Source organism: Candida orthopsilosis (assembly GCF_000315875.1).
Source record: "Candida orthopsilosis Co 90-125, chromosome 5 draft sequence".
Lineage (NCBI taxonomy): Eukaryota > Fungi > Ascomycota > Pichiomycetes > Serinales > Debaryomycetaceae > Lodderomyces > Lodderomyces orthopsilosis.
The window spans coordinates 1,452,776-1,467,483 of record NC_018298.1 but is presented as its reverse complement, the minus strand read 5'-3'; the positions used below and the strand labels follow the sequence as shown (position 1 = coordinate 1,467,483).

The 14,708-nt window shown below is 39.7% G+C and overlaps 10 protein-coding genes across 10 annotated transcripts; 3 read left to right on the top strand and 7 right to left on the bottom strand. All coding sequences in view use genetic code 12, as the record gives it.

Annotated features, from left to right (window-relative positions):
• On the top strand, positions 1 to 964 carry CORT_0E06570 (Pth1 gluconate transport protein; the record flags this gene model as incomplete). Its single annotated transcript, XM_003870319.2, has 1 exon — positions 1 to 964. A coding segment is annotated over one exon (964 nt), but the record flags the coding sequence as incomplete, so codon positions are not given.
• Positions 965 to 1,051: 87 nt separating this feature from the next.
• On the bottom strand, positions 1,052 to 2,218 carry CORT_0E06560 (Pth1 gluconate transport protein; the record flags this gene model as incomplete). The annotated part of the gene is made up of 1 exon (XM_003870318.1): positions 1,052 to 2,218. One exon carries the CDS (start codon positions 2,216 to 2,218, stop codon positions 1,052 to 1,054), a length of 1,167 nt encoding a protein of 388 aa, XP_003870367.1.
• Positions 2,219 to 2,295: 77 nt separating this feature from the next.
• CORT_0E06550 (Thr4 threonine synthase) lies at positions 2,296 to 3,807 on the top strand (the record flags this gene model as incomplete). Its single annotated transcript, XM_003870317.1, has 1 exon — positions 2,296 to 3,807. One exon carries the CDS (start codon positions 2,296 to 2,298, stop codon positions 3,805 to 3,807), a length of 1,512 nt encoding a protein of 503 aa, XP_003870366.1.
• On the bottom strand, positions 3,804 to 5,111 carry CORT_0E06540 (hypothetical protein; the record flags this gene model as incomplete). The annotated part of the gene is made up of 1 exon (XM_003870316.1): positions 3,804 to 5,111. The coding sequence occupies one exon, from the start codon at positions 5,109 to 5,111 to the stop codon at positions 3,804 to 3,806; it is 1,308 nt and encodes a 435-aa protein (XP_003870365.1).
• A 51-nt stretch (positions 5,112 to 5,162) lies between these two features.
• CORT_0E06530 (Hex1 Beta-N-acetylhexosaminidase/chitobiase) lies at positions 5,163 to 6,821 on the bottom strand (the record flags this gene model as incomplete). Its single annotated transcript, XM_003870315.1, has 1 exon — positions 5,163 to 6,821. One exon carries the CDS (start codon positions 6,819 to 6,821, stop codon positions 5,163 to 5,165), a length of 1,659 nt encoding a protein of 552 aa, XP_003870364.1.
• Positions 6,822 to 6,861: 40 nt separating this feature from the next.
• On the bottom strand, positions 6,862 to 7,377 carry CORT_0E06520 (coenzyme Q (ubiquinone) binding protein; the record flags this gene model as incomplete). The annotated part of the gene is made up of 1 exon (XM_003870314.1): positions 6,862 to 7,377. The coding sequence occupies one exon, from the start codon at positions 7,375 to 7,377 to the stop codon at positions 6,862 to 6,864; it is 516 nt and encodes a 171-aa protein (XP_003870363.1).
• Positions 7,378 to 7,515: 138 nt separating this feature from the next.
• On the bottom strand, positions 7,516 to 7,833 carry CORT_0E06510 (Rps25b protein; the record flags this gene model as incomplete). The annotated part of the gene is made up of 1 exon (XM_003870313.1): positions 7,516 to 7,833. The coding sequence occupies one exon, from the start codon at positions 7,831 to 7,833 to the stop codon at positions 7,516 to 7,518; it is 318 nt and encodes a 105-aa protein (XP_003870362.1).
• A 593-nt stretch (positions 7,834 to 8,426) lies between these two features.
• Positions 8,427 to 10,409, top strand: CORT_0E06500 (Nup2 protein; the record flags this gene model as incomplete). Its single annotated transcript, XM_003870312.1, has 1 exon — positions 8,427 to 10,409. The coding sequence occupies one exon, from the start codon at positions 8,427 to 8,429 to the stop codon at positions 10,407 to 10,409; it is 1,983 nt and encodes a 660-aa protein (XP_003870361.1).
• Positions 10,410 to 10,446: 37 nt separating this feature from the next.
• Positions 10,447 to 11,928, bottom strand: CORT_0E06490 (Mdj1 protein; the record flags this gene model as incomplete). Its single annotated transcript, XM_003870311.1, has 1 exon — positions 10,447 to 11,928. One exon carries the CDS (start codon positions 11,926 to 11,928, stop codon positions 10,447 to 10,449), a length of 1,482 nt encoding a protein of 493 aa, XP_003870360.1.
• A 130-nt stretch (positions 11,929 to 12,058) lies between these two features.
• On the bottom strand, positions 12,059 to 13,750 carry CORT_0E06480 (Lap4 protein; the record flags this gene model as incomplete). Its single annotated transcript, XM_003870310.1, has 1 exon — positions 12,059 to 13,750. The coding sequence occupies one exon, from the start codon at positions 13,748 to 13,750 to the stop codon at positions 12,059 to 12,061; it is 1,692 nt and encodes a 563-aa protein (XP_003870359.1).
• Positions 13,751 to 14,708: the final 958 nt, after the last annotated feature.

Genomic DNA, 14,708 nt, shown 5'->3' with positions numbered 1-14,708 from the left:
GACATGGAGAGCTATCGTTCAAGATTGGAGATCGCCAAGATACATTTACTCGAAAGCGTTCTTAGTTATATCGTCGGCTATTTTCAATGGATTTTCATTCTTCAAGGCTAAAAGAACACAACAAGGTTTACAAAATCAAATGTTTTCAGTTTTCATGTTCTTTGTTCCTTTTAACACCATGGTTCAACAGTTGCTTCCACAGTTTGTGAAACAGAGAGATGTTTATGAAGTACGGGAGTCTCCGTCAAGAACGTTTAGTTGGTTTGCTTTCATATCCGCACAACTTACGGCAGAAATGCCATATCAGATTGTGGTTGGAACAATTGCATTTTTTTGCTGGTACTACCCTCTAGGATTATACGCTAATGCTGAACCCACTGATGCAGTTGATCAAAGAGGTGTCCTTATGTGGTTATTCATCAATTGTTTCTATGTTTACACCAGCACCATGGGTCTTTTATGTATTTCATTTATTGAGCTCGCTGACAATGCAGCCAACCTTGCCAACATTTTGTTTACAATGTGTTTGGCATTCTGTGGTGTATTAGTGACAGGTGATGCGATGCCAAGATTCTGGATTTTTATGTACCGGTGTAATCCATTTACTTACTTAGTTCAAGGCATGTTGGCCACCGGGTTGTCAAACACATCGGTGAGATGCAGTAAGACCGAGTTATTGACAATTGAGCCACCAAGCGGACAATCTTGCTCATCATATATGGAATCATATCTACAAACTGCAGGTGGGTATATTGATGACTCTGATGGGTGCCATTATTGCCAGATAAAATACACCAATACTTATTTGAATTCAATTAATGCTAGGTATAGTGAGAGATGGAGAAATTTCGGACTTGTGATTTGTTTTATTGCTGCTAATATTGTGATTACTACTGCCTTATATTGGTTAGCAAGAGTTCCAAAGGGAAATAGAGAAAAGGGAAATAAGAAACAGGAGAAGTAAAGAATGTTCGACATTTCAATTGATTTATTTACAGAATAATAAACTTAACAACTGCACACCATTATAGTTCTAATTACTGTATTTCCATCAAACACTCTTTCTCTTTTTTGCTAAAGAGTATTTCATTGATTTCAATAGCCCTGCTGTGAACAAGCCTTTAAAACCTTGAATGATGGAGCTATAGATTATGGTGGAAGTAATCAAACTCTTTATGTTTTCGGGTAGTTTTTCGTCTCTAGCTATTTCCTTGACAGAAGACTCTGGGTATTTGCTATAAAGCTGAGTACGAAATTTCAATGGTAGACTCGAGATCAAATTGATCCGGGTGTTCGTTGTGAGGTTAGTCTTGAAGGTGCGATTCGTTGCATCATTATCGGTAATGATAAGATAGTTTCTTCTGATAAAATACTGCAATATAGGATCATACAACTTTTTGAAATACTGAAATTGCTTCGACACTATGTTTCGCACCTTGTTTGGGTTTTCACCGCCAATGTACATTCTAAAGTCTCCGAGATATGATATGCTTGTAATTTGTTCGTACAATTGCCTCTCAGTAAATTGATTTGATTGTATGAGGAATATGGCAATAGTCATGGCATTTTTCAAATTATATTGATTGAGAAACTTCAACATGTCGTCCTCTTTGATGTAATTAACTGGTTTTTGCATTCTTCCTGCAAAGTATAACGAGCTCCATTCGCTTAGGTCCATAAATGCAGACTTCTTCGACGTCACCCCATATTTAGTCAACTTGTCTTTGATAAGGATATAAGGGTTGAAATAGATACCACTTCCTTGAAAGAAGTTAATCAATGTTTGTGATTTTGTAGAATAGTGAGATGGATTCTGCTTGGTGTTTTGTTGATGAAATTTGGTCGTCTCATCAACTAGAAAGATGAAATCCAATTGCTTTTCTTTGTCTGGTTTATCGTACCCATTTTGAGGAAGTATTCCTGAACCATATCCCACCGCTGCAGAAATCTCTGCATCAAATGTGTTGACTATTTCCACCAACTGCTCTTGGGTTTCTGTCGTCAAGCTCTGATTATCAGCACAGAAATCTTTGGGAATCACTAATTTGTCAAATCCAGCTGCCCCTTCCGTAATAATTGGTTTGTAGTATTTGTCAGAGTAAGGTGTTGTTGAGGAAACAAATGTCGAAAGACGAGGCGAAGTATAGTGAAAGGAACGGAACCCACCAATATTTACTCGCTGTAAGCATATTCGTGACATAATCCTCCGGTGACTCATTCGGGTGATTTTGATATTTGGGTGAAAAATTTAGAAAAAAAAAAAATTAGTTCCAACATATATCAACATCAGCAAAAATGTCGTCCAAAGTGTACAGATCAACTAGATCAGATAAGCCCGAGGAGTTGTCTTTTGAAGATGTTGTGATGACAGGATTGGCCCCTGACGGAGGTCTTTACTTACCATCAGAAATTCCTCTATTGCCATCTGATTTTCTCGATACATGGAAGAACTTATCGTTTAATGAGTTGGCATTTGAGATTATGAGATTGTACATCAGTGAAAGAGAAATTCCAAATGACGATTTGAAGGATTTAATCGAGCGCTCCTACTCAACTTTCAGGTCGGCAGATGTCACACCATTAAAGAAGCTTGACGACAGGTTATACTTGTTAGAGTTGTTTCATGGTCCCACTTACGCATTCAAAGATGTCGCCTTACAATTTGTCGGTAATTTGTTTGAGTACTTTTTAACAAGAAGAAACAGCAAAAAGACTGAGGGAGAGCCAAGAGATATCATAACAGTTGTTGGCGCCACCTCTGGTGATACTGGATCCGCTGCCATTTACGGATTAAGAGGTAAAAAAGATGTTTCGGTTTTCATCTTGTATCCTACTGGAAGAATCAGTCCTATACAGGAGGAACAAATGACTACCGTAGAAGACTCAAACGTGCACACGTTATCAGTTAAGGGAACATTCGATGATTGCCAGGATATTGTTAAGCTGATCTTTGGGGACAAAGAGTTTAATGACAAGTACCACGTTGGTGCAGTCAACTCAATCAATTGGGCCAGAATTTTAGCCCAACAAACATACTACTTCTACTCCTTTTTCCAGTTACAAAAACAAGTTGAAGGAAAAGTTAGATTTGTTGTTCCATCGGGAAATTTTGGTGATATTTTGGCTGGCTACTATGCATACAAGATGGGATTACCTGCTGATAAGTTAATCATTGCAACTAATGAAAATGACATATTGGATAGGTTTATGAAATCAGGGGAGTACGCAAAGCAGCAGGAAGTTGGAGTAAAGGCCACTTACTCGCCAGCAATGGATATTTTGATTTCATCCAATTTTGAAAGATTGTTGTGGTATTTGATTAGAGATAACATAACAAAGGGAAATGATGAAAAAGCGGGATCTGTGTTGAATGATTGGATGAAACAGTTGAAAGAGAATGGCAAGTTTATCGCCCCACAAGAGGTGGTAGAAAAGGCTAGAGTGATTTTTGACTCTGACAGAGTCGACAACGAGGATACCATTGAGACAATCAAACAGGTTTACTCCACCAGCCCAGAGAATTATGTTATAGATCCGCACACTTCTGTTGGTGTGAAGACGTCCCACAGGTTTATTGAAAAGGATCAAGAGCCAATACACTACATATCACTTTCAACCGCACATCCAGCCAAATTTTCTGAGGTTGTCAACAAAGCCCTTCAGAGATTTGATGGCTACTCTTTTGAGAAAGATGTATTACCGGAAGAATTGAAGCAATTGAGTACCAAGGAAAAGAGAATCAAACTTATTGACGAACCAAGTATTGAAAAAGTGAAACAAGCTATCAAAGATGAACTAAAGTTTTAATTACGTTTATGTATGTTTACTTTTCCATCGACAATATCCACTTTGTACCCAACTTCTTGTAAAACACTGTCATCTACCGTCTTCTTAGCCTCTAAGTCGGCCACAAACTGCTGATTTTTCGGATTTTGGTCTAAGAGATATTTTACACAAAGAATTGCTTGCTCTTTGATGAATGGGTTGTTTTCGTCAATTACGCAATTAGACAAGACCAAGGATAATCCGCCTAATTCCCTGACGAGTTCTTGATTCTTGAACGACTTGTAGCAAAAATAGGATATTATGATAATGATGTATGACTTCACCTGCGAATAATTGGCTACCTCCTCGATCTTTGATTTTATAGTGAGGCGCTCAACATTTTCGTGGATAATCCTGAAAACATCTATCAAGCAAAGGAGGAACTTTGTGCTGTGTTCGAAATACTGGACTGTCGCTTTGAACTTTACAAGTTCAGCAAATACTTGTAACGCACTGGACAACATCCGCTCCAACGTCTCATCGTTTATAGTCTCAGGACTAAGCCTTGGGGAATATTCGAAAAAAATGGACTCTACCCAAACTAGTAACCCAACCAACTGGAAATTATTCCAGTCGTCCTTTGTTTGAACAACTATTGTGGTAAGTTCCATCCATTGAATCTTTGTATCCTCATTTTGTTGATCAATCCATTTTGCGAAACTTTCATGTGTGATTATGTCGTAAAGGAGATGTATCAATATCTTTGAGTCATGGTCTACGTTTTCAAAGTCCACCTCTAGGTACAAGCTGTGCACTGCTTTCAAAACATGATTCTCCTTGATTTTTAGTAGACGGAGTAAATTTTCATTGGTCACGTCTAAATCTTCAGTGTAGAATTGTCTAAAAAGAAAATGAATGATGGGCGATGTAAATTGGAGATCACACCAATTGAACAAGTCGTTGACGTCCTCGGTATAATAATTTCGTTGAAAGTTGGCTAAAAGTTCCCAATACACTTGTCGTAATTTGGTAACCCATTCTTTCACCTCCAAGTTCCATACTCTTTTGAAGCTTTGAATCGCAAGAGGAAAGTAATCAGCATCGAGGCTTGGCGCTAGATTTCTAACAACCAAAAGGATGCCCCTGTAGACTCGCAATTGTTGGACTTCACCTTGTGGGACATAAGCCAATGCAGGTTTGATAACTTCCAAACTTTGCACATCTAAACCCATTGAAAGCTTGACTAGATCTGATAATTCTGTTAAACATTGCTCAAATCCCTTAACATTCGGGGCCTTTAACCATTGTAGGGCCAGCTCTACTCCCGTATTTATCTCCGATGCCATTGAAATGAGAGACTCTATCTACAAATTTAATTTTCGCATTAAATTTAATCTCTATACACTCTCCACAAAATCACAAGCATGTGGGTTTAATAAGCAAAACTTGGGTGCCAAGGGGGACGCATGATGTCCCAATTTCACCAAGTACTCTCGAAATAAAAGAATTCTCAGTCCCATGTCGTATAACTTCAATCCCTTATTGTCTCTATTCCCACTCCATAGCGACTCCGCCAATGCAGCTGTTTTTGGCCACAATTTTCCTGTCAACACCGTGAAGTCGACCTGCTCCGACCAAAGGACTGCTTCAGCCCCTAAAACCTTCCCTTGTTCTGTATCTGTCAAGTTTTGCAAAAAGTCAAATGAGTAAATTCGCTGCCATGTTTTGTAGGGGCTGCACCAGCTACCACCTTTTCCTGTATTGAAGCCTTCATTTTCTGGGGAGTCAGTGTACCTGAAATCATTTGTTAAAAATCCTCCATATCCGCAGTCGAGATACAAGTAGTCTGCCAGAGACACTATAACATTGTATCCCTTGCGGGTTATGTCCTTGATATGAGATGATTTGTGCCACACTTGTAATGTGATATTCCGAGAAAGGTTGGCAACTGCCCCGTCTGACGTTAGTACATCATCCCACATGATCAATTTTCTCCCTTTTACGCTGTTGAGAAGGGGTAGCACCGAATGGAGGTACCTCTCTGTGATATCGCTCAAGGTCTGGTTATCAAACCAATCCTGTGGATAGCACCTTTTCTGTAGTTCATCATTACCAACATGAAAATATTCATCAGTGAAAACCTCACTCAACTCATTATAAACATTGTAAATTACCTGATAGGTATTGCTGTTTAAAATATTGAGTTGACCAGGGGGTGGCTCCACTGCATAGCCATTCCAAAATTTGTACCCACACATTACAAGTGATGGGTCAACTTGTCTCCAACCAGCCCTAGCATGACCAGGTATATCAATCTCCGGTATTACCCTAACTCCTCTTTCCCTAGCATAGACTTGTACTCGCTTCAAGTCTTCAATTGTGTACCTCTCATGCTTGGAGTATGCGTCACGCAGCATTTCTGGGTAACATTTTAAAACCAATGGCCAGCTCTGGGTATCCACCAAATGCCAATGTAAGACATTCATCTTGACAGATGACATGATGTCGATTTGCTGGAGGATGGACTCCACAGGGAGGAAGTTTCGCGCAGAGTCAATCATTATTCCCCTGTGTGGGAATCGTGGATCGTCCTGAATCAGCACTGATTTTTCCAACATAAACCGACCATGTTTGTAGATAATTAACTGTTGGAGTGTTGTAACTGCGTGTAATACCCCCCAAATAGTTTCACCACCAATTAAAATTCCTCTTTCAGAAACATCCAATTTATAAGATTCTTCAACACCAAATTGTAATTCTGCCTCGTAGTCTAAAACCTCCACATGAATAATAGGTGATTCCAATTTCAAATAAGTGTCAAACAGCCCATCGCTTGGTCTGTATTCATATGGGGACCACTTTGCTCTTTCAACATTCTCTACCATCCTTTGAAGCGCCTTTCCGAGTATAGGGTGTGTAACATCCAAGTATAGCTGCCTCACATCAATGCTGATAAAACCATCCCCAAACCATTCCACTCTATATGGCTCGGGTAAGGGGTTGACGTCTATTGCCCAGGCACATTGAAGAACAATCACTAGTAAGAGAAACCACATAATGCAAAATCATTTTTTTATCGAACTTCCTATGAAAACTCTACAACTTTTGTACTCTATGTGATTGTCTCTTCAACTGTTGAAGCCTACTTTCGAAAGCACCAATCATGATGTTTGTTACTTGTGGAGCAAACATGAAGCTAAGCCTATCATACAAGGGGTTCTTGAATTTGTACAACAATGTAAAATCTACTCTACATTTATCTCCATTTGCATCTCTAAACTTCCATTCTGTTTCCAACTCGTGAAATAAGTCCAATTCGACACTCCTCGCGTGGACTCTTTCATTCTCCTTGCATGTCAACATGCATTCAAACTTTTCCGTAATATCTTTCCATCCAATTTTTAAACCTGCTCTGGTAGGTTGCTGTTGCTCATCTCTGCTGGAAACAAACGAATCTTCAACAAATGGCACAAAATTTTTGTAATTGTTGACTTCACTGACTATCTTGTAGAGTTGCAGAGGCGACCCCTTAAGAACTCGCGTGATACTGTATGTCTGTGGTTTTGACGATCCAAAAAAAGACCTCTTGAAGCATATTAACTGCCCTCTCATTTGCTGTTGGTGATGAATAAAAATTTCAAAATGGTTTACATTGAACAACTATTTTCTACATCGATTATTCGAAACTTCAATGAGGTGTGTTTATTACATGATTATATAAAGGTCGTGATACTTTTAAAACTACTTAGCTTATTGAGCACGAGTGTAGATGTATTGTTTAGAGTGCTTCAATACTGGAGTAATAATACCATCACTTTCCAATTGTCTCAAAGCAACACGAGCAAGGGAACCACCGATCTTCAATCTGTCCACCAACACGGAAACTGAAACATATTTGTAAGTTGGAACATCCTTCAAGATTCTGTCGTATTTTTCTTGGTCCAAGATGACAAGATGTTGGGCCTTGTCCTTAACCTTTCCTTTATTCCACTTCTTTTTACCTTTCTTACCACCAGCTAAAGCGGCAGCAGCTTTAGCAGCTTTGGTTTGTTGAATTTTTGGTGCCATTCTAAAGGTTTAGTTAGTATTATGGATCTACGAATGTTTGATATTGCAAAGACACGGTGGAAAAGGATCCTGTGGTAAACAAGATAACACTAATTTCTGTTCTACCTCTAGAATACTCCATCTGGGTCCAATATCATATCTATCCCTTGTGGTTCAACATACTTTTATGGTTGGTGTGAAGATAGTAGTACTGTGTCTGAGGTTTTTTTCCAGCTATCAGTTTTGAGTAGGTGTAGTATTTTTTTCATTGTCACGATATAATGGGAGAGAGAAAAAAGTCTTTATATTGCACGTGATTAGGGCTACAAACATATATATAGAGAGAGGTTGTATCAATCCATTATTGTAAGTTTCAAGCTCATGTATATAGCTTGTATAGGTCCTACAGCATGTGGGAGCAGCGTGGATCTGTATTGAGCTATTTAGTCTTTGGTTGGAATGTGCTTATCCCTAGTGGGCCAGTTACACAATTTGGTAGCGTTACACTCCTCGGCAAACCTATTTGATGCCAACAATAAATCTGCCCATCGTAATCATAAACAACCGATTATCAAAACATCACAGAGAATATTCACTCATATATATACCAAGTCATGGCAAAGAGGCAGGCGACTGAACAGATCACGCGAGAGGCGTTTCACGACGATGTTTCTGACGATAATGAAGAGCGCCCAAAACTAGCAACTTCGCTGGTATTGGCACAAAGAAAGATACTCAAACCAAGAGGCAAACTAGGGGACGGCAATGGCAGTATTAAAAAGTCTGCTTTCCAAATACCACTGAGCACTTTCCAATTTAACCCATCAACAACTACATCCTCAACTGCTCGTCCTAAGGCCAATGACGAAGCAAACAAAATTAAAGCTTTAAATTTGAATTTCATAAACAAAATAAACGAATCGAACAAGGAAAATGCCATTGCCGATTTCTCTCCCATAGCTGAAAAGTATATCAGTTATTTTAAGGAAATCAAAAATGGAACTCTGCCAAATGATACAAGGACTGGAACAGCTCAATCAGACAAGATTCAGGAAGATCAATCAAGTAGCGATGATGAATCAGGAAAGAATGAAGATATAAAGGAGGTAAAAGTAGAGGGACCAAAGTTTAGTTTCACTCCAAAACCTACTTCTTCATCATCATCTCCGTTTACATTTGATCCTAAAAAAATTGCAAAATTGAACGAAAAAGACTCTGATGACTCCGAAGAAGATGTACCTATCCAAGGACCAACATTTAAATTTGATAAGCCTATTCAGGATAACGTATTTAAATTGCAAGTTACTCCCAAGACAAACAACGAAGTTGACAAATCTTCAGAAAAGGCAAATTCGGGGTCAACCCAGTCATCATCGCAGGTTACCTATGGATCAAACAAACAGCCGACCTCATCAGTTTTTGGTTCTGTATCAAATTCTGGGTTTAGCTTTGTTACCAAGCCAACGGAAACAAACACGACAAGTGATCAAAAGAAGGAAGTAACAAAATCTTTTGACATAAAATCTCTGTCCAATCAGTCAGGCACAAGTGGATTGTTTAAGTTTGGATCAACTCAGCCAGCATTTGGTACATCCTCCACTGAAAATGCATCTACACCTTTTAGCTTTGGCGCAAAGGCTGATCAATCCGTCCCAGAGTTGGCTTCCACCCCTAGCTCAACATCCAATAACTTTGGATCAAAATCTGTGGGAAATACATCATCAGTCCCAGCTTTCAATTTTGGAGCAAAGCAAGGAAGTTCAGGTCCACTGGTTGGATCAGAAAACGCTTCCAATTCTGGAGGAGCTGCATTCACATCTGGTCTCTTTGGATCCAAATCTGCAGAAAATACAACAGCAAAGCCATTCCAGTTTGGTGGAAGTGCATCTTTCAAGACCAATGCTTCTAGTACACCATTCACTAGTAACACGTTCAGCAAATCTGCAAGTGACAAGCCTACTCTCCCTGATTCAAGCAAAACAGGTTTTTTATTCGGGCAAAAACCTGAAAGTACATCTGCAACCACTGCTCTGTCTCCATCCATGAAAACTTTCGAAAATGCCAACTCAGGTAATGCCCCAGCGAATAATCCATTTGGAGGACTAGGGTCTACTAATTTTCAATGGGGTAAACAAAGTGAGCCAAGTAAAGAGGAAGAAAAAAAAGACGATGATAAAGTCGAGGAACACGAAGTGGAAGGCAATTTTGCACCAGTTGTCCAAATGAATGAGAAGCAGGAGATACAATCCGGTGAGGAGAACGAAGAAACTAAGTTCACTATCAGAGCTAAATTGATGGAATTTGACGCATCAAACTCTACAAATCCATACGTAAATAAAGGATTGGGAGAGTTAAAGGTATTAAGAAACAAGGAAACTTCAAAGTCGAGAATAATAATAAGAGCAGACGGCAGTCTCCGTGTTCTCTTGAATACCTTGCTATCCAAAGATATTTCCTACAGCTCAATGGGAAATGGATCATTGGTCCGTATTCCTGTTTTTAGCGGAGAGAACAAAATCGAAACATATGTGGTCAAAGTCAAGACAGCCGATGACGGTAAAGAACTTTTGGAAACAATCGATGAGTTGAAATCGTAAACGATTATAAATACAGAATCTATGTACATGTAGTCTATCATTTCTCATTATCCTTTTTCAGTTTATCTGCATCAAAATTGAAGAACTTACCCAACACTTTGCCTATTCTTGCCAATTTCGATGGATGTAAATCCTTTTCATCAACCTCTTGATACTTTTCATTGTTCAAGCTGTCCTCAAGTTCCGATTGCCAGTCTGCATCAGTTCTATTGGCGAGCTTATCATTGAAAGCATCAGCTAACGCCTCGAGTAAAGCAGTTTGTGTTGGATTCTCGGGAACCAAAGTCTTCACATTGAGCACAACATCTAGGTTACCTCTGTCATTCAAGTTTCTGTTAATGGGCACACCTCTTTCTGGTATAGTCAATCTCCTTCCAGATTGAACGCCTGGTCTTATCTTCAACTTGATCTTCTGTCCATCCAATGTTGGCACAACGATTTCTCCACCCAACGCAGCTGTTGTCATTAAAATTTCCTGAGTCACTACTAAATCATTCTTTTCACGTTTAAACACGGGATCCTTTTGCACGCTGACTCTAACAATCAAATCGCCGTTGCGGATTTGGTTATACCCGTCTTTTGTCACCATCGGAGCGTCACCAGCCCCTGGAATACGGATTCTAGAGCCATCGCTTATACCTGGAGGAATATCAATGGTGGTAGATTTAGGCACTTCTTGTACCCCATTTCCATGACACGTACCACACTCATCAGATCTTGAAATTGACACACCGGAACCTTGACAGGTAGGGCAAGTGGATGCCATATGGAAGCCACCCATTACATGAGTTGTCTGTCCAGATCCATGACATGTTGGACAGGTCTTTTTCTTGGCTCCTTTTTTCAACCCACTACCACTGCATGTATTACATGAGTCAACAACTTTGTAGTTGATTGTTACCTTACTACCAAAAATACTATCCTTAAATGGTACCAGCTTCAAAACTTCGACGTTATCTCCAACATGCTCAGTAACAAAATGTGCTCTCCCACCACCTCTTCCACCTGAGGCACCCCTTCCTCCAGCAAATGCTTCTCTAAACAAATCTTCAAAATCAAATCCCATACCCGAAAAGGGGTTGCCACCACTGCTTGCTCTGCCAAACCCTGCTCCTCCAAAGCCGGCAAATGGGTTTCCTCCTCCTGTACCCCCAGCTCCAGCTCCACCAAATGGGCTTGGGTTTCCGTTTTCATCAAATGCACTAGGACCAAATTGATCATATTGCGACTTCTTTTCCTTATCTCGTAAGATTTCATAACTTTGTTGTATCTTGTGAAACTTCTTTTCCACATCCTTTTCCTTGTTCACATCTGGATGGTATTTCTTAACCAAATCGTAATATGCTTTCTTTATTTGCTTTGCATCGGCTGACTTTTCTATACCTAATATTTGATATGGATCGTAGTCTATAAGCCTCTTTATGGAAGAATGAAATGACCTGGCCGTAATAAGCGGTCTGAATCGCACAGGACCTTTCCTAAGTACATTGCGTCGTAAAATAGACGTTGGTATTCTCATGCTGTGTATTGAACTGTTTTCCTGGTATGTAACACAGTTGAACTGTAGGACTGATATAGAGATGAAATATCGGACTGCGCAGAAATTTCTATGCGATTCTGCTATTTTCTATGGATAAAATATGGTAGCGCTATACATCCATTTCTTTAATGACGTCTTTCCATTTGGAAAACACCTCTTTAAAAAACCGAACTCCAATACCCACATCTTTATATCCCATAACACTCCTTATAGAATGCATGCTTAAAATCGGCAAACCGACATCTATGATAAATTTTGCACCGTTTAGTCCTCGTCTTGCATCTGACATTATGGGACCTATGGTCCCTCCAGATCTTGAGTCATTTCTAATGTGAAACTCTTGTAATTTCACTCCTTGTAAGTTATTGACCACTCTATCTAAAAACTCTTTACCCAAGCTGTCACTCAACACATGACCGTTTGAATCAAACTTGATTGAGGGGCCAACATTGGGCAACGGGTAGTTTCCTTGCAAGTAAACCTCCTTGAAATTGGGATTCATTGCATGTGTGACGTCACTGGATAGCAAGACTGTATTTTTAAGAAGTCTGTGAGTAGCTTCTTCAACATGACATCTATCACGTTTGTTGCATACCAATGATTTCAAATTATCAACCAAAAACCCACCGTAGGCGCCAGTAGATGTCATGCTGCCAATTTCTTCATTATTTACCAAATAAACTCCGCTGATCCCATCATATTCTTCGATGTTGGCTCCCGCAAAAAACCTTTGACTAAACTCAATCAACCCATAAATAGAATCAAAAGCACATAGTCTATCATCCAAGCTGGCCAGGTAGATAAACTCATTCTCAAGACCACCCCTAGAGCTTGGTTGTACATCGACTAAGTCTAAATCTATGTCCACGATGGAGTTGATTGGAGTTTGAGAAAGCTGGGTGATATACCTGAGCAAACTTAGTGAGTGGAGATTATAAAATTTGGAGCGTTTTTCCTCTTCTGTAGGCTCTAGAACCTCATTGGTGTATGAAAACACGGGCACCATTTTTGTTTGTTTGTTGTATTGTGTGTCATCACTTACATATTCAGACTCTGGGATAAACGCAACGGGAGTAGGATACGAGTTAACCAACTTTCGTGATATTTTTCCAGTATTAGAATCACGTACCAAAATAGCTCCAGCCAAACCCAAATCCCTATTGAGCCAGTTTTTGTTCAAGCTACCGGAGTACGGCGCAACACCGAGCAATTCATACCCCTCTACTTTCTTCTTAAGCAGTCCTCGTGGATTTAGTTTGACACTCAAAGCATCACAATGGCTACCAACAAAGCATGAACCATTCTCCGGCCTCCACTTCCCACCTATGACAAATGCAATCATACATTGGTCAGAACGACTGGTGCAGTAAAGTCCTGGACTTAGGTCTTCAATTGGCTTATTTTGTGGTAGATACTGGAAATTGTTCTTTTCTAAAACAGACTTGAAATGTATGATTGTGTGGTACGTGGTGGGATTAGTTTTCATAAATTCAATAAATTCTCCTGCGTACGTTTCGTAGTAGTCGGCATATGGGTCTTTATGTGCACCCAGCGTACTCGCCCCTTTCTCAGACAGTCCTGAAAACTCAAAAAATCGGGTGGCATCAGTCGTAGCATAGTCATTAGGGAAGGTCCACGAGTCTTTTGAAGACTCGGAGCTGGCTGAATTTATGGTCGAAATATCGGGAGTCAAATTTGCCCCTTCCAAAATTTCATCTTCTGTGAAAACCGGACTCTCCTCGTTAGGTGTAATCGACAGAATGCTCTCGACGTCATCCAAAATGGTAAAGTTTTCGTTCATTTAATTCTTGTTCGTCTTTGTTTGTAGCCCCCACTCGAGACACCTTGTAATTTTAGATAGGAGCTACCATTAAAGTTTTACCGATTTTATGAGTCCGAATCTAAATGCTAATCAATCTCAAGACCCCTCGTAGCAATGAATGGTGGTGAGATGTATGGCCTTCTGAAGTAAATACCTTTAGTTAAGATTGATCACAATTGAGAAATAGTTACAAAATAGTCCGAAGTTGCAACAGATGTTTAGAATATAATGAAGACAGTTTTCAGAAACGCTCTTTTAGTCGGGAACTGACCTTTGTGTATAATCTCTGTCATTATGATTATTGTACACACTGTTACCAGGTTCTCGGATGAATAAAACTTTTACGCTCTTCTAAATTGTCCATATCTGGCAAGAATTACGTTCCCATGCTTATTGGACCATTTGTAGGCACTTTAATGACCCACTAGGAAATTGTATTTCTCCTTGGCCTTCTTGAGCCACCAGTGGGCAATTGGTAATGCGATTAGGAGCCCTTTTTACACAAAGTTATTTCGTCGATTTCGCGGGTATGCATGTTTCTTTGAGGTTATACACTACTGTATTAATGAAGTCTCAGTAGGTTATTCACGAAATTAAACATACAATAGTACTACTTGAACACATGTTAGTGGTTTACAGCACAGAATGTTGTTAGGAATCAGGTTTAAGCAATAAAACAAGAAGAGCATAGCACATAGCATTTCTTTTTGCGCTACTTTCGACGTCAAACGTTCTATGCATTTCAATTGCTCGGTCGAGAAGACAGCGATTATAAATTGCAGCTACAATCGCTTGGTTGAGAAGATAGCGATTATAAGTCGCAGCTACAATCGCTCGACCGAGAAGACAGTGATTACAAATTGCAGCTACAATCGCTTGGTTGAGAAGATAGCGATTATAAGTCGCAGCTACAATCGCTCGGCCGAGAAGACAGTGA